The sequence below is a fragment of the Neomonachus schauinslandi genome, chromosome 1, assembly GCF_002201575.2.
Source record: "Neomonachus schauinslandi chromosome 1, ASM220157v2, whole genome shotgun sequence".
Taxonomy (NCBI): domain Eukaryota; kingdom Metazoa; phylum Chordata; class Mammalia; order Carnivora; family Phocidae; genus Neomonachus; species Neomonachus schauinslandi.
The window spans coordinates 57518440-57541497 of NC_058403.1; the positions used below are offsets into that span (position 1 = coordinate 57518440).

General features: G+C 39.6%; 1 protein-coding gene across 3 annotated transcripts; it reads right to left on the reverse strand.

Moving 5' to 3' along the window:
- Positions 1-777: 777 nt before the first annotated feature.
- Positions 778-13955, reverse strand: NEPRO (nucleolus and neural progenitor protein). 3 transcript variants are annotated; one of them, XM_021692454.2, is made up of 9 exons: positions 13802-13955; positions 11791-11945; positions 8680-8759; positions 8164-8295; positions 7677-7754; positions 6649-7010; positions 6441-6502; positions 3452-3705; positions 778-1415 (listed from the first exon to the last, which is right to left on the reverse strand). In XM_021692454.2, exons 1-9 carry the CDS (start codon positions 13902-13904, stop codon positions 953-955), a joined length of 1689 nt encoding a protein of 562 aa, XP_021548129.1. In that variant the 5' UTR covers positions 13905-13955; the 3' UTR covers positions 778-952. The 3 variants fall into 3 exon arrangements, with proteins under 3 accessions (XP_021548129.1, XP_044770047.1, XP_044770049.1); XM_044914112.1 differs by lacking the exons at positions 7677-7754; positions 8164-8295 and having other exon boundaries at positions 13802-13936; XM_044914114.1 differs by lacking the exons at positions 11791-11945; positions 13802-13955 and having other exon boundaries at positions 8164-8253; positions 8680-8729.
- Between the last annotated feature and the right edge of the window lie 9103 nt (positions 13956-23058).

Genomic DNA, 23058 nt, shown 5'->3' on the forward strand with positions numbered 1-23058 from the left:
CAATGGTACAAACAATATAAAAATACCAGATGACAGCATCAGCATTAAATTATAGATTTGTGTGGCCTCACTCCTGGGTCTATTTTATGTCAACTAAGCTTTATTTTTTTATTTAACTTTCTTATCTACTTCTACTTTGTTATCCTGGTTGTATATCATGTATAACCACATGTCACCTTACATCCTTCTTGGAAAAAAAGTTTATTTGGAATCAGTCACTAGCACCCAAATAAGTAAACCAGAGAAAAACCCAAAAACTTTTGGAGAACTCCAAAAGCATTTTAATATGCCCTCCTGTGAGATAAGGTAAACAAATGAAGTGAAATATGGTAGTAACCAGCCCCTGAGAACACAGTGGCAAAATTTTTTAGACCCTTGTGATGATCAATTCTAATTTATAATCAAGACAGTACAACCATTAGAAGCTACAAATCTTGGTTTTCAGAGATGGGCTTATCTACAATGGAGCCAGTTAAGACCAAAGTGACCTTTTAAGCACTCCTTGATACTTCTCACCCCACCTGACTCCCCATATACCCTAAGGCACAGAGTAGGTTTTTATAAACCTAATTACTCAGTTCTTAATTCCCTGGTAAATCATAAAATTATTCTGTTTTTCAGGGACAGCTGTTTTACAGCTTTAATCAAGGAATTATATCTGCTTTTCAAGGACAGGATATGGTAGATTTTTTTCATCTTAACCCCTGGTACAAAGTCAAACTCAAAATGTGACTATTTAATATTCAAATACTTGTCAGTTAAATGACACAGAGCTACTATAAATGTTTATTGAACTGAAATGAACTGCCGTACAATGTTACACTAAGGTAGCTCATCTCTGAGTCCAAGTCGTACTTCCAAGTCTTTCCAAATTTTTTTTCAGCAGTTCCATGTAAAACAGCAGGACACTGGACCAGTTTGTTAAGCACTTAAATGTCTCACAAATGAACATCTAAACTCCCATTAGAGCAAAAATATCATCAATGTCATCTGTCTCCTTAATGGTTCCTGATGTATTATGTTTGTTCATTTGCATCACTGTCCATGAATCAGTTTCATTTTCATTGCTTCCTATAAGGTTTTCATGAATTTGTTTCTCTTTAGTTTTTATGACAGGATTTGAAACTCTGCTACTCAAGAGTTGATTACTGTTAGGGTAGAGATCAGTTTTATGAACTGTACAGTGCGAGAGTCTCCATTTACTACTATCTGTAGCATTCTGAGTCCCTTGAGGGGATGGCTGAATTGCCTCTGAGAGAGTCAACTGCAACTTTCTCTGTAGTTTCCTCTGTTCCAGTAAAAATCTATTCTGAGATCTTCTTCGGCTCACATGATGCTTTGAAGTTTTGATTCCTGAGCCACGAAGAAGGCAGTTGCAAATAGATGTTTTTATGCATTCTAGTTTCTTTAGCAAACTTTAAAGGACAAGAGAAAGGAAAAATCTGGGATTAAGACACAAAGACATTTTCAAAAACTTTTGTCTCCTTTTTACCAACTCCCAAAAGAAAAGACAATGTATTTACAAGTCCTATGCCTGTGTACAACCCCAGAATTATCACAAGAAATATGAAAATAGGAGCTTCAACCCAAATCTGTGTTTTCAGAGCAGAGCTTCCCTCTGATTCAGACTGTAGCCAAGTATGTCCCCATTATGTTCCCAAAGTAAAGTACCTCCTACAACTGCCTGGCAAGGTAGCTGAATGGTGAGATACCTGCACACTTTAGTGTCAGAGCCTCTCCCTGATAACCGCTAAACTGTCCATAGTGTAATAGGAGTGGACTGGGGAAAGGATATATCACAAAGAGAACCATCTGCCTGGATGCATTAATCCATATCTGGATAAACAACTTCATGTTGTATCAGGGAGTAAACAAAGGAAAAGGAATCAAGGTGAGGGAGGGAGTTTATCTAAGAATGAATGAGAAGATAGAGCTTCTGGCATAGACCACTGACACCTTGGGCTGCCCTAATCGTGATTCATACATCTTCCTCAAGTGTGGGAATTCAGAACTCAAATAGCTGATCATTTTAGGTGTTTTGCTTCTGAATAAGGTATACTGCGACAAGGTACATCAGTACCTTGCTAACTGCCTCACTGTTTGTGATAGATTTCAAAAGATTAGCATGGACCTGTAACTTCTACCCCCTCACTCTCCCCTTTTCCTTTTTAAATAAATACACAACTTTGAGGAAACCCCTTTATAATGTAGTAATTCAAGATCAGTTTCCAAACCCTTTTCTTGTCTTACTCTAAGTGGTGATTTTTAAGTGGGGAGAGGGTAAGTGTACCTCCTAATTGAAATGGAAATAGAAAAAAAATGAAAACAGAAGAATCAGAGGATCTGAATTGAATTCTGGATCTCCAGCTGTAACAATCTGAGCAAAATCCCCTATGTCCTCAGCTACAAAATAGGAATAATACTGCCTACCTCATAGAGTTATCATGGACAATAAGCAAATTTAAAATGTACTGTAAGTATAACATATTGAAACAGCAAAACAGGGCAGTACGAAAGAACAGTTATTTTTGTGGGGAAGGGAATAATGGTTTAACCAAATACCACTTTGTTACCCTTCTCACTAACTCTTAATTATTGTCATCTCTGTCTCATCTACCCCTTTTCCATCTTGGGCTGAGTTCCCATCCTAGAATAGATCCTTTTTAGATGGCTACAGGTCTTTAAAGGACCCTAATGTAAAAACCCTTCAACAATTCATTCCTTAGGAATACTTAACAACTTCTCCCACAACTCTTAATCAAAACTTGTTTTTGTTGATCTTTACAGCCATTTGTGTCTAAAATTGTTACCATGGGCATCTATTAGTTTCTCAATAAAAATATAAAACCCTGAAGTGTCTAACTTCATTGTAATGCTTCAAGTAATACTGGCTCACAATCAAAGAAAACCATCCTCAAGCAGTTCTGTGAATCTAAGAATCAGAGGAAAAGGAAGAAATCAATACATGGGGAGTCTGGCACCCATGAACGAACATTACTTGACCCTAAGCCCAGAGTCTGGTGTGTGTCCTTGTAAGAGGCAGACCCTTCTGCTCTCACACCCTCATTCTGCTGCCCTGAAGCTGTGGGCAGACTGGCTGTCTCTCCTACTAGAGCAAGAGTGAAGAGTTAGTGCTCCATGAGGATTAAGTCTTACACAATGTATCCCCAGGCTTAGCATACCACAGACACTCCTAAGGCTTTCTGAATGAACAAATGGAATGGTGAAGAACATAAATGAATAAATCCAATTAACCAAGTTAACTTTCTTCTTCCCAATGATACAGCTGTGCCCAACAAAGGCAAACAAAACTGCAGTTTGAATAGATCCTTCTTTTAGCCCCCCTAGGGCTACTGGCCATCCCATTTTTAAAAAAGCTGACTTGAATATATATACTTTTGCCCTATACAACAGAAAAAGTAAAGGAATATAATTCTTATTATATACCTACCTGTAGCCTTGAGCTTCCACATGTTTAAGCCGGTTACTTTTAAGAAGTTTGTTACCCAGAAAGGAGGCCTGAGCCTTGAGTTTTTTGCTCCTGCACCACAAAATTGCTGTTTGGATTTCTTCAGAAAGTTGAATGAAACTCTCAGCCTCTCGAAATCTTTGCACAAAACTTTTGGCACAGGGAGTTCCTGTTGCTTTCTGAGAAGAACGTTTGGTTGCCTTTAGTTTGGACTGAGAACATTTAAAGTTGGTCTCCTGAAACATGGAAATGTGAGAAAAATATATTGGATTTGGTACAAAGAAAAGTTGACTCACTGACTATGAAAATTAGAAAATGTCTTTTTAAAAGAAATAAAAGTTTTTTAAAGCTCACTGTGCTTTCCTTTATCTTAAAAAACTTAATGGAAAGCCATCAGAGAGGGAGACAAACCATGAGAGACTCTTAACTATAGGAAACAAACAGGGTTGCTGGAGGGGAGAGGGGTGGGCATTAAGGAGGGCACATGATGTGATGAGCGCTGGGTGTTATACGCAACTGATGAATTACTGAACTCTACATCTGAAACTAATGTTGGCTAATTGAATTTAAATTTAAAAAAAAAAAAACTTAATTTTTTACCCACCGCTCCTAACACAAGATTTTTTTCCCCCTCTATGCAACAACAGATCCCATCTATAACTGAATTCAGATGGGAAACATAAATATTCTAATAGATATCTATTTAATCTATACATAAGAATGAAACTCTACATGAATAAATATTGGTCAAAGTCTATCTGGTAGGGAAAAAAAAAAATGACTGAAGAGCCCTTTTCCTTGATACTACTAGACTACCACAAATTTGTTTTTCACTTATTTCCATACCCTGAGTTACCCTCCTCAATGATGGGTCATAAATGTTACTGAAAACACATGAAGACAGGGATGATGCTGAATGTATGTTAAAAATGCTTAACTGAGCAACACTTCCAATTCAACCATCTTTTGATGTGGCACCTTTGTCTCTTTAACCCCATCCTTCTATGTCAAGTAAAGTGTGAATTGTAGCAGCTTTCAGTGTTTACGAAAATATGCCACTTACTAGGTCTGCTTTCATCCTTCATTCAAAACTTCTTCCAAATTTCTCACTTTCAAGAAAAACATTAAAAAGTAGTAGAAAATATAAAAGTAGAGACCTATCAATACTTTGCATTGGTGATCGATAAAAGAAATTTTACCTTAGAAGCAAGCTGAGCATGTTAGTGCTAACTGCTAAAACTGTGGTAGTGATTAGTCATGAACAAGGGCTGCTGACCAACCAACCAGCTTTAAAACCAGCTCACCCAGGAACAGCTGGATGGACTGCAGAACTTTCAAGGGTCAGAGAGCCATAGTTCTTGAGAAAGAGTTGACAAAACAATTTGGGGAACTGATATAATGGTAAAGAACAGAGACTGTGAAAACAGACTGCCCGTGTTCAAATCCCAGCTCTGCCCTGTACTTGTGTTGTGGCCTAAGCAAGTTCCTTGTCCTTTCTAGGCCTCAATTTTCTCATCTGAAATATGGAAACAATAATAATAGCACCAACCTCACAGGGCTTTTGCAAGGATTGTAGGAATTAACACACATAAAGCATTTCAAAAGTAAATGCAATATATGTATTCACTATTATTAGGACTACAATGATGATGATGATGATGATGATGATGATGTTGATTCCTCCCTCCAGAACTCATAAATCGGATGGAATATAAATCCAAGCTAGAATCCTTATAAACATTCAAGAAAGAACTCTGACTTATCAGAAATGATTAAGAATTCTTTTTTTTTTTTTAAAGATTTTATTTATTCATTTGAGACACAGAGATACAGAGAGAGAGAGAGCATGAGCAGTGGGAGAGGCAGAGGGAGAGGGAGAAGCAGACTCCCGGCTGAGCCAGGAGCCCGATGTGGGGCTCGATCCCAGGACCCTGGGATCATGACCTGAGCTGAAGGCAGACGCTTAACCATCTGAGCCACCCAGGCGCCCCGATTAAGAATTCTTAAATAGAAAAGAAGAAGTAATCCATGCAGGAAACCAGGAGAAAACAATCTGACAGATGGTAACAGAAGTCAAGTAATTACCACATCAAAGTGGGTGACACTGATGTACTTTACTTATCTGTTGCTAGGTCCAGAACAGAATTTACAGACACTGACTAAGAGGAATCATGTTAAAGCTTGAAGCCTAACTGGGAAAGAAAGAGAAGCCTCATGACAAAAGATGAGGATGACAGTAACAATGATGAGAATAGCTAATAACATCCAACCACAGTTAAGTGCTTACCATACTCCAGACTCTGTGCCAAAGACTTTACATGCATGAAAACTGCATAACCCTATGGGGGGCATATTATATTAGAAAACAGAGGTGTGGGCAGGTCAAGAAGCTTAAGGTCACACAACTAGTACCAACTAAAGCCAGGACTCAAACCATTTCTGACTACAAAGCTCATACTTTTTTTTTTTTTTTAAGATTTTATGCATTTATATGAGAGAGTGAGAGAGAGAGAGAGCATGAGCCGGGGGCTGGAGCAGAGAGGGAAGGAGAGGGACAAGCAGATTCCACACTGAGCACAGAGCTTATGCGGGGCTTAATCCCAGGACCCTGAGATCATGACCTGAGCCAAAATCAGGAGTCTGACGCTCAACTGACTGAGCCACCCAGGCACCCCCAAAGCTCATACTGTTAAAAAAATCCACACCTACAATGGATCCTAGTGACACTTTAAAATTCTAGCGAAACTCTGAGTAAGATGTTTTTGAAGGCATTCTCTAACCCAAATTTATTGGATGCACTCAGTCCCTTGGGAGTGCCTCTATTCATTCAGAAGCATAGGCTGAAAACTAAGGTGGCATTATGCTGAGAGCTGGGGATAAAAACAGAGATTCAATCTCTGCCCTAGGTAAATGGCATCTACTCCACAAATTAGCAGAAATCGTAAGCCATAGTGATATAAGCCAGACAAACCTGAATAGCTTTGTGTTTCAGCTGTTTGCAGAAAGCTCTCACATCAAATTCTGATGACTTTTCTGTAGAGATGGAGAGACCACAGGTACAAAAACTTAGGCATACTATTTTCAAATCAACGAATTCTTAAGTATATGACATTTCTTGCCAAATTACTAGAAAAGAAATAAAGGGAATTATAAGAGTTTGCTATATAAAAGCAAATTACCTTTGAAGATTCTCTTATTCTTTATTGGCTGTCCAAGATCCACATTATTCTGTGTATTGATCCTCATTTGTTTAGCTTTTTTGGAAATTCTGAGTACAGTTTCTTCGCTAGACCTCGGTGATTGCTCTTTTGTTAAAAAGAGTTTATTTAACAATTTAGTTACTCCTTTAGCTGCAAAAGCTGTAGGGACTTTTTTCTTAAAAACCTCAAAATAGGGCTGTCCTAAAAATTCAGCAATATCAGAAGGAAAAGTAAAATCTTTGAAGTAAGGCAGTGGTTGAATCCTAGAGACCTCTTGAAGCAATGTGAACAATGGCTCATATAAAGAAGTCAGCCTTTTCAAAACACCTTTATAGAGAACCCTAGAAAAAGAGAGGAGGTCATGAATTAGCCTGTAATTATAATTTGCAGATTATGTAATAACCACAACAGATTCAAAGCTGAAAATAAACGTCTATCTATCTGCCACTATAGATAAAAAATGCTCTAGGACATATTTGTGAAGAGCTAGATTAGTCCAGCCCAAACAGAAAAATCCAAGTACAAAATGTTACTTAAAACTAAATAAAGTACTCCACGGGAAGATGTCTCAAGGATATGCATCAATATCTTATGTATAAGGTTTTAGCTACATGGTGAGATTTTAGGCAAGTTTCAGGTTCTTCACATCTTCTCTGTTCTTTTGGAATGTCTTAAAATAAGCATGTATTATTGTTATAATCAGCAAAAATTAAAGTTATTTTCATTACAGAAAAGAATAATATGTTAGCTGTTAGTAATTCTAATGTTACCTCTTAAGAATAAACAGAATAAACAAGATGATTGGAAATAGTACTTGAGAGACCCAGGTTAAGACATCAAAGACCTAACCATCAACTTAGGTTCCCAATCCACCCCAAGTAAACTCTAATCAAGTGAAGAAATGGAACCCCTGCACCATCAGCATCCCACGGGAAAACAAATATGAAAACCTAGGCTGAGTTAGATGAAAAAGAAATGAAGGATTTCAAAGGTACATACATACATACCATAACCTGCTCACCAGCCCGACCATCACAAGGTTTAAAATAATGAATTCTTGCAAGCCAAGGTGTTTCACAGTCAAGCTGGAGAATCAAGTTAAAGTTGGAAAACAAAGCCAAAGTAATTTGGATTTTACAAGTTACATTTATGAAAGAAACAGATGGGAAACAATTTTCTTAAAGAAATTAAAGCTTTAAAACATTCTATTTCAATCATGGAAACAAAGTAATACACACTCTGCTAGAGTTCTCATTACTTAGCTTCTATGATTAAGAATTTCTGTCAGTACCCTTAGGATAACACATGCCAGATGGAGACTGGCAGTCTCTGGCAATGGATGTATCAGGCAATTCCTAGGAAAAGGAGGCCAAGAAGCAAAATTTTAAGAATACATTATAACTTTTACAAATCTCCTAGCTTTCAAACAGAAGTACTATTAAATATATCCAAACAATTCCAGTTCAGAAAAGCATTTCAGTTGATCAAGGATACAGAAATGTCTTGCAGCAACAGTCCAAGAAGCGAAGTAACAACTTGCAGGCTCCCAAAATCTTCATGAGCACCAGCTCAACCACCGGTTGGCTGGGAATGACACATGCTTTGGTAGTTACAGGCTGGTTTTCACTTCAAAAATGGAAAAGAATGTTATTTTCATTCTTAAAGTTCATTACTTATAAAGCATTTACACAGCAGTTTTCAAGCACAGATGAGCTGGAAGCCCAATTTGAAGTAGTTATGTTCAATAATAATTCGCTGGAGTTGATAGACAATGTTTCAATATAATCTATCTTGACGCAGATTTCAGTGTCATACCAGTCCCTCCTACAAGCCAACAGAGGAGAGACTATCACAAATATCAGGTGCCGCTTATTAAAACAAAATTTGTAAGCTCCTCAGTTGGGTTATATCCTAACACCAGGCAAAGAAAAGTCCAAAGGGAGATCACATTGAAGACCATGAGGTCCCAGCCCACCACACAGCCCATCACAAAGCAACTGGACCACTTACTTGGAAGAAAACAACTCAGACAGATGTTGAATTGAACCCTCCAAATCCATGTTTTTCAAACGTTTTAAACATTGTTCAACCTGAAAGGGGGAAGAGCAGCTCAAATTCATATAATACAGACATAGCCGCTGATAGGACCAGGAAAGCAAAGAAATGCAAAAGTTCAAAGTATGTAAATACACTCAACACAAGTGAATACCTCTGTTTTAGGGTAAAGTAATCTGTAGCTCAAAAGCAATTGCCCCTCCTTAAAGATTTGAAATTAACCCAGCCAAACAAATTTCTCAAATCAGGTTATAACTAGGAATTTACTATATGTCAGGATGTGCTTGATGCTATAAAGGGCACTGAACTAAGTATGAGATTATTCTCAAGATTTTTCTGAAGCAACACACTTTCTAATAATGAAACTATTAAAACATGATAGTAAATTAATTAAGTGCTAAATTTCAGCAGTTTGTAAATGGCCACAGAAATGAGGGAAGTGATTGGTTTACTCACTTTACAAAAGTATACTGAACACCTACTAAATGCAAGGATTGCTGGGAAATAAAATAGTATATGACACTTCCCATTCTCTTGTTGCTAAAAATCTAGTAGTAAAAATAAGAAGACATAAAATTTTTTAATACTAAAATAAAAGATATATTCTATTTAAAATTGCAATCCCCTCAGCACCCCTCCCTTTCCTGCTTTATTTTTCTCCATGGCACTTATCACAATCTGACATTCCATGGATTGATTGACTAATGGCCCTTCTCCTCTCAACTACAAAGGAAGCTCCACAAGGGCAATATATTTCATCTATTTTATCCACCACTGTAACTCAGTACTTTGCAGTGTTAAGTAGGCACCCAACAGCATTTTTTTAAAAAAAAAAAAAAGGTAAAAGCTATGCATTATACAAAATGTGGTAAGAATTCTGTAGTCCTCAGGAAATACCACACGAAGGGCACGCGTGGGACTGCATCTAGACTTTGAAGGGTGTAATAATCTGGATGGGCACTGATACTGGCAAAGATAATATCTTGCTAAGGCTACATACATGCTACTAAAAATTTAAGTATCAATTCTATCATAACAGCATAGTTTTCAGAACAGTGGAAGCAATAGTCTTCAAATACTTTGGGGTTAGCTCCTATCTTTTCAGTTTTTAATTCTGGACACTAGGAGAGAAGTACTGACAAACCAAGATGATAAAACACTTGGGAGGAACATAAGAACAGTCTTCATAACCCAAAGTATTGTCATACAGAAAGAGGAATCAAGACTATTTTCTGTGCTTTATGTATGGGAACATGATGGGAGGCTAATTCTACCCCTGAGCTTTCTTTGAAGGGAGAAAAAAATCAAGTAGATGACAGTAGTGTGAACAGTGAAATGTTAAGCAGATAGAAGGCAGTAATAGGAATGGAGATGGTAGTTGGCAGCAGCATGAAACATGTTCCCTACTCGAAGGAATGGCAGGGGACATAAAACATTACACAAATAACTGCCACATGCGGACCATGCTCAATACCATAAGAGTAGCACAAAGGGGAAGCCCAAATAGCCCACAGTCATAAAAAAAAAAAAAAGGAGTTCCACTACACTAATAATCAAAAAATGCAACTTAAAATGAGATTATCACAATATGCACTCATGCTACACCTTAGGAAGAAGTTTATCACCACCAGACGGCTTGAAATGGGACTTGCAGGATGGGAAGGCCTTTGCCAGGCAGAGATGGAGGGGCTGGGCATTCTAAATGTACAGGACCAGGTAAGCAGAAGTCAGGTGAGAGAACGAACGTGGTGAGCAGGGGGAATTGTGAAGAGTTCAGGTTGCTTGGAATATAAAATACATGAAGGTGAGAGAGAGCTAAGGAAAACTGAAAAGGCCATATCATGGAGGATATTGTAAGCCAAGCTGAGAGGTTTCATCTTTATTCAGGAGACAATGGAGAACCATTAAAAATATCAAAGCCGAGTTTTATGATGATTAACCTGGCTTTGGCATATAGGATATGCAAGAGTATAGGAAAGACTGGAGTTGAGGAAAGATCAATCAGGATAGCAAGACAACTAAAAGTTGACAAGTTCCGAAGAAAGAAGATGGAGCCAGAACTAAAAGGGTCTAGATGTAGAGAAAGTTTTGACCGATCAATTGACTAAATGGGAGAACTATGTAAAAGGAAGAAGCAGAGAAAACAGAACACCAAATTTTTCTGATTAGATAATTATTCATAGCTTGGAAGCCAGGAGGAAAAATAGGTTCAATCTAATATGTTCAACTTGAAATACATTCAAATTTGGTTTTGGAGTAAAAGACTCCTAAGGAGATAAAAAGCTGCCCCAGCAAAGAAAACTTAGGGAAAGACCACGCTCCCAGATCTTTCTTTGATGAAGAAATCTCCATTCTTTCTGCCTTAAGAAATGGGAGTAGAAAATTAACCAGAGGGCACAAATCTGTAAAGTTAGAGAATTTGTGTTTCACCCCTGTATACTGAACACCACGCACAGTGCCTAGCACATAGAAAGTTACAAAAAATACCTGCAGAATTAATAAGGTGAATGAATTTATGAGCTTATAAGGAACCCTAATAATCGCTAAACTAGAGGGCCCAATTTTGTCTTAAACTCTAAAAATTACAGGAAACCACTTTCCATAACTTGTTATACAGCCATTTAGTCTAATATATTACTGATTAGATTATATGCCCCACAATATATAAACCACAACTTTGTTCTTTTTATGATTTTAGGGTTTTGATTATGCTCAGGAAATTGTTTCTTAATCCAACACTTCGTCTTGCTCAAATCACTGTATCTGTGAACTAGGCAAAAGTACTGTAATTATAGATTATATATAATGGAAACTTTTCATAAAAATTACCCACTAGAAACAAGACTGGCAAAGAATTAAACACAGTTCCTTTCTAAATAAATTGCTTTTTGAAATGCTTTCAGGGGGAAAAAAAAATGAAAGCCCACATGCAACTGTGGACTGAGGATCTATTAAGTCACAAGTAACTGACTGAGTTTCCCATAATAACAAAATACTAAGTGGCAGTGTGATTTCATTTTCATCAAGCAAACATGTTGAGTCGTAAACACAGGGCTTCCTCCTTACCTGTTTGAGGGCCAAGTGGGGCTTGTGGCGGCCCATTCTGTTGTGATTGCTGTAAAGGACTGCGCATAGCACATCTGTTTCTGCATCTAAGGTCTGGCTCTTCAGTGACAGTGTAACAAGACAGCATTCTCTAATTACAGCTGCAACACAAAGGTCTAAACCAGAGATATTTAATAAAACTTAGTATGTATTTCTACATTAAGTTTATTATGTAAAAATACCCTGAAGGAACATCTTTCCTTACTAAGGGGATTAAGAACAAATTCATATAATCAGCTTTAACTATAAGAACATTATTAACAATTCTAAGTATGTGAAAAGATGGAAAATGGTGACCGAGGATATAAAGTCCGGAAATCACTAAGAGAACATTTGTTAAACAATATCTTTGTATCACATTTTACTATGATTTTCAATAATCTTTCATATGAATACTTTGCAGTCATTTGGTGGACTTTGATGGCGGGGTACGTGTTCTATACTTCTCTAAATCCCCTATTTTGGTATGTACATAAGCAAGGCAGAATGGATAAACTCATACTCTTAAAAGCAAAGGTGCAGTATGTGGGTACTACTTTCAGGTAAGAATATATTCAGATAAGAGAAACCACTGTGGCAACTGGAAGTTACATTTGATGAATGCCTGACTGAACACAGAGCGCACAGAACGAAGTAACACCTTCCTAGTCTGAAAAGGTGTGAAGTAGAAGATGGAGTTAATGTGTGTCTCTGTGGTACTAAGGGTAGCACTAGCATCCCAGATGGATAGAATACAAAGGCAGATTCCTACAGAACAGGGAGAACTGTATTTTGTCCCCAACTATATGAAGCCAGAACGGACTGCTTGGAGGATGGGGAGTTGCTGAATTTCCACGCCTGATAGAAATCCTGTTAAAGAATTTTTTAATAGAGAGGGGCGCCTGGGTGGCTCAGTCGTTAAGCGTCTGCTTTCAGCTCAGGTCATGATCCCAAGGTCCTCGGATCGAGCCCCGCATCGGGCTCCCTGTTCCGCAGGAGGCCTGCTTCTCCCTCTCCCACTCCCCCTGCTTGTGTTCCCTCTCTCGCTGTGTCTCTGTCAAATAAATAAATAATAAAATCTAAAAAAAAAAAAAGAATTTTTTAATAGAAAAAGAGGAAGATTAATCTGTAAATTGCACTGGTTGGGTGGATGGTGAGGAGGATGGGATGATTAGATAGACTGTATTTCACATTAACTATCACTTGAGTGTTCATTTATCGTATCAGGCACTGTTCCAAATGCTTTCTAACAGTACCGCTTCCTCAAAACAGCCCTATGAGGCAGGTACTAGGTTTATCCGCATTTGAAAATGAGCTGAGGCACAGAAAGGTTAAATAACGACACCCCCCAACCTGCCCAACTCCAGCAGAGCCAAGTGCCAGGATTCAAACCCAATTTGGCTCCTGAGCCAAGCTCCTAACTATTGGGCCCTACTGCCAAAAAACAGCAGGGCCACGGATAAAACACTTTAAGAGCACTCTCCCCTCATGACATCATTAGATGCTCTCAACAACCGTGATAGGTAGGCAGCACTAACCCCGTTTTACAGATGAGGCACTGGAGGCCAGAAAGACTGCAGTATAAATACAGAGTGCCCCAGCGCCTTCCTAAAAGATCAGGAAACACGGCAGGGGGAACGGGGCTGCTGGCTGGCTGAGTGAGCACAGGGTTTCCAGGCAGCACTTCTCCCCGACGCTAGCTGCGTCCACCTCTCTCCGCCCCCTGGGCGCGGGGCTGAGCCTTGGGCATTCGTCGCTCCAGCCAGGCCGTGCGGTAGGCACAGTGCGTTTAATGGAGGATTCCAAAGCAAGCCAGTGTCCCCACAAGATTCCCGGCAAGCTCGGGAGCCCACGCGCCCTGGCCCGGTCCTGCCCCGCGCCCCTTCCCAGGGTCCCGCGGGCTCAGGAAGTCCCGCCCCTACCGCGCACGTGCGCCGGCCCGGCCGGACACCTCCTCCGGAAGCGTCTGCCGTTCCCCGGGCCCCTCACTCACCCAGAGCCGAGTCGGGGTCCTGCACGGTTACTGCGGTGCGGCTCCCCGCCCTCGGGATTCTCACGCGGTTCCACGGCTCCAGGCCCGGCAGCACCGTAGCCATCTTGGGAGGCCGGGGAGGGGCTGGGAAGGGCGGAGCTGGGCGAGACCTAATGAAGCGACCGAGGGAGGGGAGAAGAGAGGAAATCTAGGGGAGGAAGAGGGCAAGGGGTGGGACTGGGGCGGGGCCCGGAGGTGGGGGCGGGACCTTCCCCAAATCGTGGACCAAATATAGTGGACAGGAGAGGATGGTCGTCCAGTCCCTGGTCACCAAAACCTGGCCGCGTATCAGAATCACTTGGGAGGGGTTGGGGTTGGGGGCTGGGGGAAGTTCCATCCCAGTACTACTCAATCAGAATCGCCAAAGCGGGGAGGAATCTGCATTGTGTTTAGGCTTCCACACAGGGAAATTTGGAATTACTTCCAAGGCATTTTACAGATGTAAAAACTGAGGCTACGCATACACCCCCATTTCCGCATCAGACATTAGGGGGAACGGAAGAAATTAAATAGAGGTTTATGAAAGGTGTGGCACTTGAAACACAGAAGAGGGGATTTACTTTGTCCAAGACAGTCAAGGAAGTTTCCTCTACACCAACAGCAAAACCGCGATCACATCAAAGAAACTTGGAGGCCCTCTGACTCTCCATCAACCCCATCTTTATCAGTGTTTAAGACGTGACGGTATCTCAAGCTCTGCTGATCCTCACCTCATTAATAACTTTCTAATAGATTCTTTATCTTCAGCCACACTGACGTGACCTTACTTGAGAAAGTCATCCACCGTAATGTATTAGAGAGACAGTCCATGGGTTTTGGAGACAGACCACCAAAGTTCTAATTCTAGCTTTGCCGTTTACTAGCTCTATGACTTCAGGAAAGTTGTGTAACCCCTCCAAACCTTAGTATCCTATGGGTAAAATGAAAATTATAGTCTCTACCTTAGGGTTGTAAAGTGCTTTAGAACAGTGCCTGGCATACAAGCAGATATTTACTCTTACCAGAATTAATACTGTTATTATTCCGACTGTTTAATACAAGTAACCTTGCCCTATTGAAACACTTGGCCATGCTCTTCCTACATTTCTTTGCAAATACTAATTCCTCCACTTGGATCATCCCTCTGAAACACTGTCCCTCAGCTCTGGTGTCATCACCGCTGGGTAGTTCTTCCTAAACATCCCATCCCCACTCCAAAACTTGATATAGAGATCCCTTTATATACTACCATAGTGTCTTGAATTGGCCTCTGTACTAGCTTCCTATTGCTGCTATAATAAATCATTACAAACTTAGTTGCTTAAAAGACTTCTTGTATTTCTGGAGGTCAGAAGTCCAAAATGGATCCCACTGGACTAAAGTTGGCAGGGCTTCTGGAGGCTCTAGTGGAGAATTCATTTCCTTTTTCCAGTTTCTAAAGGCCACTTGCATTGCATTCCTTGGTTCGTGTGTCCATCCTCCATTTTCAAAATCAGTAACATAGCATCTTTCAATCTCCCTCTCCCTCTCTTTCTATCATCCTTTTGCCTGTTTAGAAGGACCCTGGTGATTACATTGGGCCCACCAGAATAACCTGGTATAATCTCCCCATCTCAGAATCTCTGACTTCATTACATCTGCAAAAATTATTTTGCAATTTAAGGGAACATAGTCACAGATTCTGGGGATTAAGATGTGGACATCTTTGGGGAGCCATTATTCAGTTACCATAGACTCTCTCATAGAATTTACTTCGCTGTATTGTATTTGTATGTCTTCAATGGTATATGAGCTTACTGAAGGCAGTACTAACCAGTAATATAGTTTACTGATCTTTATATCTTAATGCTTAACTCAGAGCCTGGCATATAGTAGGACCTCAATGCATTTTAATAACTTTATTGAGGTATAATTGCTATACAAAGAACCACACATATTTAATGTGTAAAATTTCACAGTTTGTCAATATTTACTGGTTGAATAAGAGACTAGATAATGCTTGAATAGAGTTTTTAAAAGATGATTAGGAATTTCTCAGGCAGATAAGGGAAGAAGGACATCCTTGACAGAAAGGTGTTAAACAACATGGGTTGGAAGAATCACTAGTCCTGGGTCAGTATTGCTGGAGCATGATATGTGCTGAGGGATGAAGCTGGGAATGGTGGTGTCAGATCCTGGGCAGAACTTGGATTTTACCCTGAAGGCTGGTTGTTCCCCAAACTGGCTGATCATAATTAACCTGGATAGCTTTTAAAAAATAGAAATTAGCAGGCCCCACTTTGGAAATTCTTATTCATTAGGTATGAGTAGGGCTCTAATCTTTGTTTTTTTAAAAGCTCCTTGTGATGGCAGTTTTGATTGGGGAGCCCTTGCTGTAGGTGATAAAGGAGTCTCTGAGTCTTAGGCAGGACAGTTTTGGTCACTTTGCATCAAAGAGCACCCTGAAGAACAGATTTAAAGGAGATGAGACTGGACGTAAGGAGGTAAAGGAATCTGTTGCAAACACTGAGGCAAGACATGATGATGGCCTGGACTCAAACACTGGCACTGAAGATGGATGGTAGAACCTATTAAATGTCTGGTATTTAGATACTTAGATGTCTAGCATGACTTCTGGATTTTTGCTTTGAGTTTTTGATATAGGTTTCAAAAGTAGAACAGATTTAGGTAGGTGGCAGAGATAATGAGATAACTTTTGATATATTGAGTTTGAGATCACCCATAGGCTGTCCACAAGAATACGGCCAATTCACCAGTTGAATAAATGGGACTATAGCTCAAAGTGTGATTGCAAAGGGAGGGATGTAGAGATGGTGAATATAGGATAATATTTTTAGAAGCTTAGATAAGAAGGGGAGACCGTTTAATTTGTAATAGGGTATTGTTTTGTTTCTCATTTTAAGGTAGTATATCAGTCAGGGTTCCACCATTCAAACACAATCATAGGATATAGATATATAGATTTTTTTTTAAGGAATTTGTTGAAAGAAATTGGCTTGCACAATTGCGGGGTTTGGATAGTCAAATTCGAAATCTATATGACAACAAGAGTGGGCTGGAAACTCAGGCAGGAGCTGAAGCTACAGTCTATAGATAGGATTTCTTCCTCCTTCCTGTTTTCAGAGAAACCTCAGTTCTGTTTTTAAGACTTTCTAACTGACTGGATTGGTATTACCCAGATTCCCAGGATAATCTCCTTTACTTGAAGTCAACTGATTGTAACTGACAATCCCATCTACAGAATACTTTCACAGAAACATCTAGACTAGTGTTTGACTGAGTAACTGGGTACTATAGCCTAGCCCAATTGATACACAAAATTGACCATTATGGACAGGAAATGACTTGCTCACATATAGGCTAAAGGAAAGGAGCCAAAAGAGTTAGAGAAGCCAGCCATATCACGGAGATAGAGGGGAGAAAATGAATAGAACAAGATCCATTATTTATTCAATAAAGTTTTTGAGCATCAGTTGTTTGCCAGGCACCATACTAAATCCCAGAGGAGACAAACAAGGATGGGATCAATATTCAGGTAAAGAGGTTGACTTAAAGATCAAACAAGCCTTTATTCTCCAAGCCAGGAAGAAAAATAAAAATAGCTTTAGATATGGAGATGTTTAGGGTGGAGTACTAGAAGGATGAGGGGCCCCAGAGTAAAAGCATCTGTGTAGTCTGTGGAGGAGGATTTGCGATCATTACCGAAAACAGAGGGCAGGGAAATGGAGTTGCAGGTGAGCAGTGGATATGTGAAGTCAGAACTTCCTTGAACTGGGGGATGTGGAAGAGGCATGGGCTCTGTACGTTAAACAGAAAGTAAGGGTTTAGGGCCATGCTTGGAAAATTTTAGAGTCTGTAAAGAAAGACTGCCACAGACACAAATGACCATCAATTAAACAAAACCTTGGCCATCTCATTAGTAATCCAAGAAATGCCAATTAAAGTAATTTTCAGGTACTGTCAAATAGAGTAAAAAGAGTAAAAAGCATGGTGTCCCATGTTACTAGGGCTTTGTACAAAAATTTAGATACAAAGTTATCCTTTGTTGTCATAAAAATGGAAAATGATATAATACTTACATGATGAATCAGTTGGTTTCTAATATTTTGGCAGTTGAATTCTTTTTCCCCACAGAAATCAAATATATAAAACAAGTAAAAGTGGAATTGCAGTGATTGAGGTGTATGGTAGAATGCAGGGCCCTCCCATTAAGTGTTATAAGACACTTCCTAGGAACAGTTTTGAACCCACAGTTGTAAATAAATAAATATGGATGGATGTGAGCAATTTTTGATGATACGGTAAGGTGTTTTTTAAAGCAGCTTAGAAAACGGTATGTGTAATGCGATTTCATGAAAAAAATACACACCCACACATTGAGAAAAAGGTCTAAAAGGATCTAAATGAAGGTGTTAACAATGATTATCTTTCCAGCAGTGGGATAGATCTTTTCTTCTTCTATGAGCTCATTTGTATTTTCTACTTAAAGGAAAGGAAAATAAGGAAAGAAATAAATAGGTGTTAATACTATAATGAGAAAAAATATTTTTAATGCCAAAATAGTGTATGCCAAGGTCCTAGGATATGTGTGTGTGTGTGCACGCATACGTGTGCACACACACTCGCAAGCTTATATTTAGAGACATATGCTTTCTACTATGCATCCTACTATGGCCTCTCACCTTCAATCCTACCCTTCTATACTTTGCTCTGTGATACTATGGCTGGGACAATGCAAAACCAAATCATCTTTGCCAGCTGGTAGTTGCCAGCTGGACCACTAGAAGGAGGTTGGAAAGCAGGAAGAGGAGAAAAGGGGCTTGTTCCTTCCTGTTTGCTCCCTTCTTTCTGACAGTATTGCTCTGCAACAGCTCTTTATCCTGGGTAATGGCAATTGGTTCTAGTCCCTGACTCTTTTGACACGCTAGCAGAACTTGTTGACCCCTCAGAGGTAGTAGCAACACCTGGATGGTGTTCTCTCCTCAAAGATCTTGGTCCCAATTCTGCAGATCCCTTCCTCCAAAAGTCTACATTCTGATAACCCCAAACTCTTACCCTTGTTTCTTCAGCTCCAGGATTTGTAACTGCTTTTGCATGTATGCTTTTCAGTTATTAAACATCTATTTAACCAGTTCCTTATGTTAAATTCTCTCTGGTGAAATAGGTCGTATGAATCTTTTTTACTCTGACTATTATGATACTTAGAACAAGAAGTAGTCCTGGGAAACAGCCCCTCAAAATGGGATGAGGTTGGTTTGGCTATGTCCCTTAGCTTTGAACTCAGTAGTCTCCTTATCAAGAGGAAAGGGGATATGATAAATCCATGCTATACTGTACTGTCATGCTTAATCACCTGAGGTTGATTGTGATGAAATGCCTTCTGAAGCCCCAAGGGGACTAGATGACTATTATGGTAGCAGTGATGCTTCTGAGTGCCCTGGAGAGCCTACAAAAAATGACAAGCTCAGATCTTTAACTCTTAGCTCAAGTATAGAGAATCAGAGAGCTTCCGTGGTGGCCCTGTCAGAATCACTAATTTCTTACAGGTGCAGGGCTGAACTTGACCCCAAATTTAATTTTGTTGGTTGAATAATTCCAAACTAAATTGAATTTATTGACTCTCAAGTCTTGTATACACAAATTAGGGCACTGATTGGTAAGAAGGACTCTTCAGACTTGGAATAGGAATTATCTAATTTGATTTGGGAAAAGCTGAAAATCAGAGTAGCCTGTGACCTTGTGTCTGAAGGGCCTTGTGTGAAGACCCTATAAAAACCTCAAGACCCATCTCAACCACTTCCCATCACCCCTAGAGCTATACCTCAAGTAGGATCTCAGTTTGCTCCAGGGAGACAAAGTTTGACATGGAAAAAATAGTTTATACTCCAAAATAATTGCAAAATGTTGCTAATTTTTAGTGACAGAAACTGAAGTAATAGTGGATTTTAAGGTTATTAAACTAAAGAGGATGGAATATGAAACACTGGATTGGACCAGATGTGTTGATATGAGTCTCATCATATGATTTGCTAGAGATTCTTGCAGTTAGAACTATGTATGACAATTTTCTTTCTTGATTGAAACTTGAACTCAGCTATAGTTTATATTCAATGAAGGCAAGATGTCAAATTTCCTGGCATGATGTAGAAGGAGGAATCCATATTCTCAGGGAGATTGGAATAATGGAATGGATATATAATCTGTGATATGCACACTCATCCATCCACTCACCCCCAACTATGTCCTCTTAAAAGTCACTCCCTGCACTGAGGCACTGAGAAATACATTAATGAGGTACTACCAGTATCCTCACAATGTTCTGTAATGGCTGTCTTCTGTAGGCTAGGGTGATGATAGGAAGATACCACCATTGAAATCTGTTCCCAGAATGACAAAGGCCAGGTGATACCAATTAACTACAGGAGACAAGATTGATGCATTTACTATAATGGGCAATAGGGACAAAATGATAATCAATTTGTTTTGACTAGCAGGGATCTTTAGTAGTAGCTAACTGATGATGGAGTCTGGAAATTGAATAGATCTAGCCCAACGAAATATTACTTCATCTGTACAGGAGGGGCCAGAAAACTCATTTGAACACCAAAATGGAGAAACATGACTTTTTACTCAATTTATAGACTTAAACAAGTTCAACAACATATATTCCCTTGGTAGACAAGGAAGCCAGTAAAAAGATGCTCATTGCTGTCATTTACAGTAACAAAACTTTGGAAACATTTAAATATCCGTTCTCAGTTATCTACTGCTGGTTAACAATCAACAACTTAGTGACTTAGGTCTAGAAGACCCAAGATGGCCTTACCACTTTGGCACTCTCCCTGGGATGACTCAAATGGCGGAGGGTGAGCTGGGATGTCTGGGTCTCTCTCCTTTCATGGCATTAGCTGAGCTCACACATATTGTCTGGGACCTTGGTTCTCTTCCATATGACTTTTCTTTCCATGTGGCATCTCGTTCTCTAGGACCTATCTCTCCATATAGACTCTCTCCAGTAGAATAACCTGGACTTCTTTACATGGCAGCTGGATCCACCATGAGCAAAAGCAGATGCTACCAGGCTTTGTTTTGTCTGGGCTCAGAAGTCCCTGAATGCCACTTCCATCACATTTTATTGGCCAAAACAAGTCATAAGGGCAACCAGATTCAAGGACTGGGAAAACAGACTCCAGCTCTTGTTGGAAAAAGCAATAAAGACACATTGCAAAGAGGCATGAACACACGGAGGAGTCATTCATTCTTTGGGGGGCCTTTTTAACAACCAACTATAGTCTAGTAAGAAACATTTCTTTAAAAAATTATGGTAATGTTCTGGTCCAAGATGGCAATGTAGGAAGACCCTGAACTCGCCTCCTCTACAGAACACACCAAATTACACCTATTCATGGAGTAATTCCTGCTGAAGAAGAACTGAGGGCCTACTGAACAGCTTCTGCACAACAAAAGATAGAGATAATGGCAGAAGAGAACAGCAAGAGTGACAGAGACTGGTAACAAAGGGAACCCCACCCCAAACACTACAAAGTGCAGTGGAGAGGGATAGAACTAAGGTACTAGGAACAGGTTCATCTGTCCTTGGGCACAGAAAAAAAGCTTTGGTTTAAAAGAGCAACTAGCATATGAAAGAGGGAGCCCCAGAATTCCACCAACTGGTAGGGGAAGCTGCAGAAACACTCTCAGAGTCAGGGAAACTGGAGAACGACAAGGTTTATATCCCTTCTCCACCTTGAAATCCCAGACTAGAGCAGTGTCCAGATGCTATAGCCAACTTGCCGCTTCAGCAAGTCCCAGGTTCTTTAACCCACCCAGCTGCAGTCTTGCTGGGGCAGAGAGAAAACCTGTGGTTTAAAAGAGCAGCTAGCATAAAAGAGAGCCAAGCTTAAAACTCTACCAGCTGGCAACTGCAGTGGGAAGGGAGCTACTGGAACACTCTCTGGGTGGGAGGGGCTGGTGGACACAGTCTACACTCCACCTCCACCTTACTAATGAGAAGAATGTGAAGGGATGGAAAAACATTTACCATGTAATGGAAGCAAAAGAAAAAAGTTGGATCAGACAAAACAAACTTTAAAACAAGGCCAAAGACAAAGAAAGGCATTACATAATGATAAAGGGATCAGTCCACCAAGAGGATATAACAGTTATAAATATCAACACACGCAACACTGGAGCACCTAATACATAAAGCACATATTAATGGACATAAAGAGACAAATTGATAGTAATACAATAATAGTAGGGTAGTTTAACACCCCACTTATATCAATGGATAGATCAGCTAGGCAGAAAATTAATAAGGAAACAGTGTCTTTGATTAACACATTAGACCAGATGGACATAACAGATATACAGAACATTCCATCCAAAACAACAGAAGACACATTTTTTTCAAGTGCACGTGGAACATTCTCCAGAACAGATCACATGTTAGGCCACAAAACAAGCCTCAATAAATTTAAGATTGAAATCATACCATGCATGTTTTCCAACCACAGTGGTATGAAACTAGAAATCAATCACAAAAAAAAAAAAAAAACTAGAAAAAACACAAACTTGTGGAGGCTCAACAACATGTTACTAAACAACCAATCAATCAATGAAGTAATCAAAGAAGAAATTTAAAAATACATGGAGACAAATGATAATGAAAACGCAATAGTCCAAATCTTTGGGACATAGTGAAAGCAGTTCTAACAGGGAAATATATAGCATTATAGGCCAACCTGGGTGGCTCAGCTGTTAAGTATCTGCCTTCAGCTCAGGTCATGATCCCAGGGTCCTGGGATCAAGCCCCACATCGGGCTCCCTGCTCGGCGGGAAGCCTGCTTCTCCCTCTCCCATTCCCCCTGCTTGTGTTCCCTCTCTCACTGTGTCTCTCTCTGTCAAAGAAATAATTTAAACTTACACCTAAAGGAACTAGAAAAAAGAAAAACAAACAAAGTCCAAGGTGAGTGGAAGGAAGGAAGGAGATAAAGATCAGAGCAGAAATAAATGACATAGAGACTAAAAAAATAAAACAAAACAAAACAAAAAACAATGAAACCAAGAGCTGGTTCTCTGAAAAGATCAACAAAATTGATAAACCTCTACCCAGACTCACCAGGAGAAAAAGAGAAAGGACCCAAATAAGTCCTTTGACTTATTTGAAATGAAATTAGAAATGAAAGAGGAGTAACAAGCGACACCACAAGAAATACAAAGGATTATAAGAGAATACT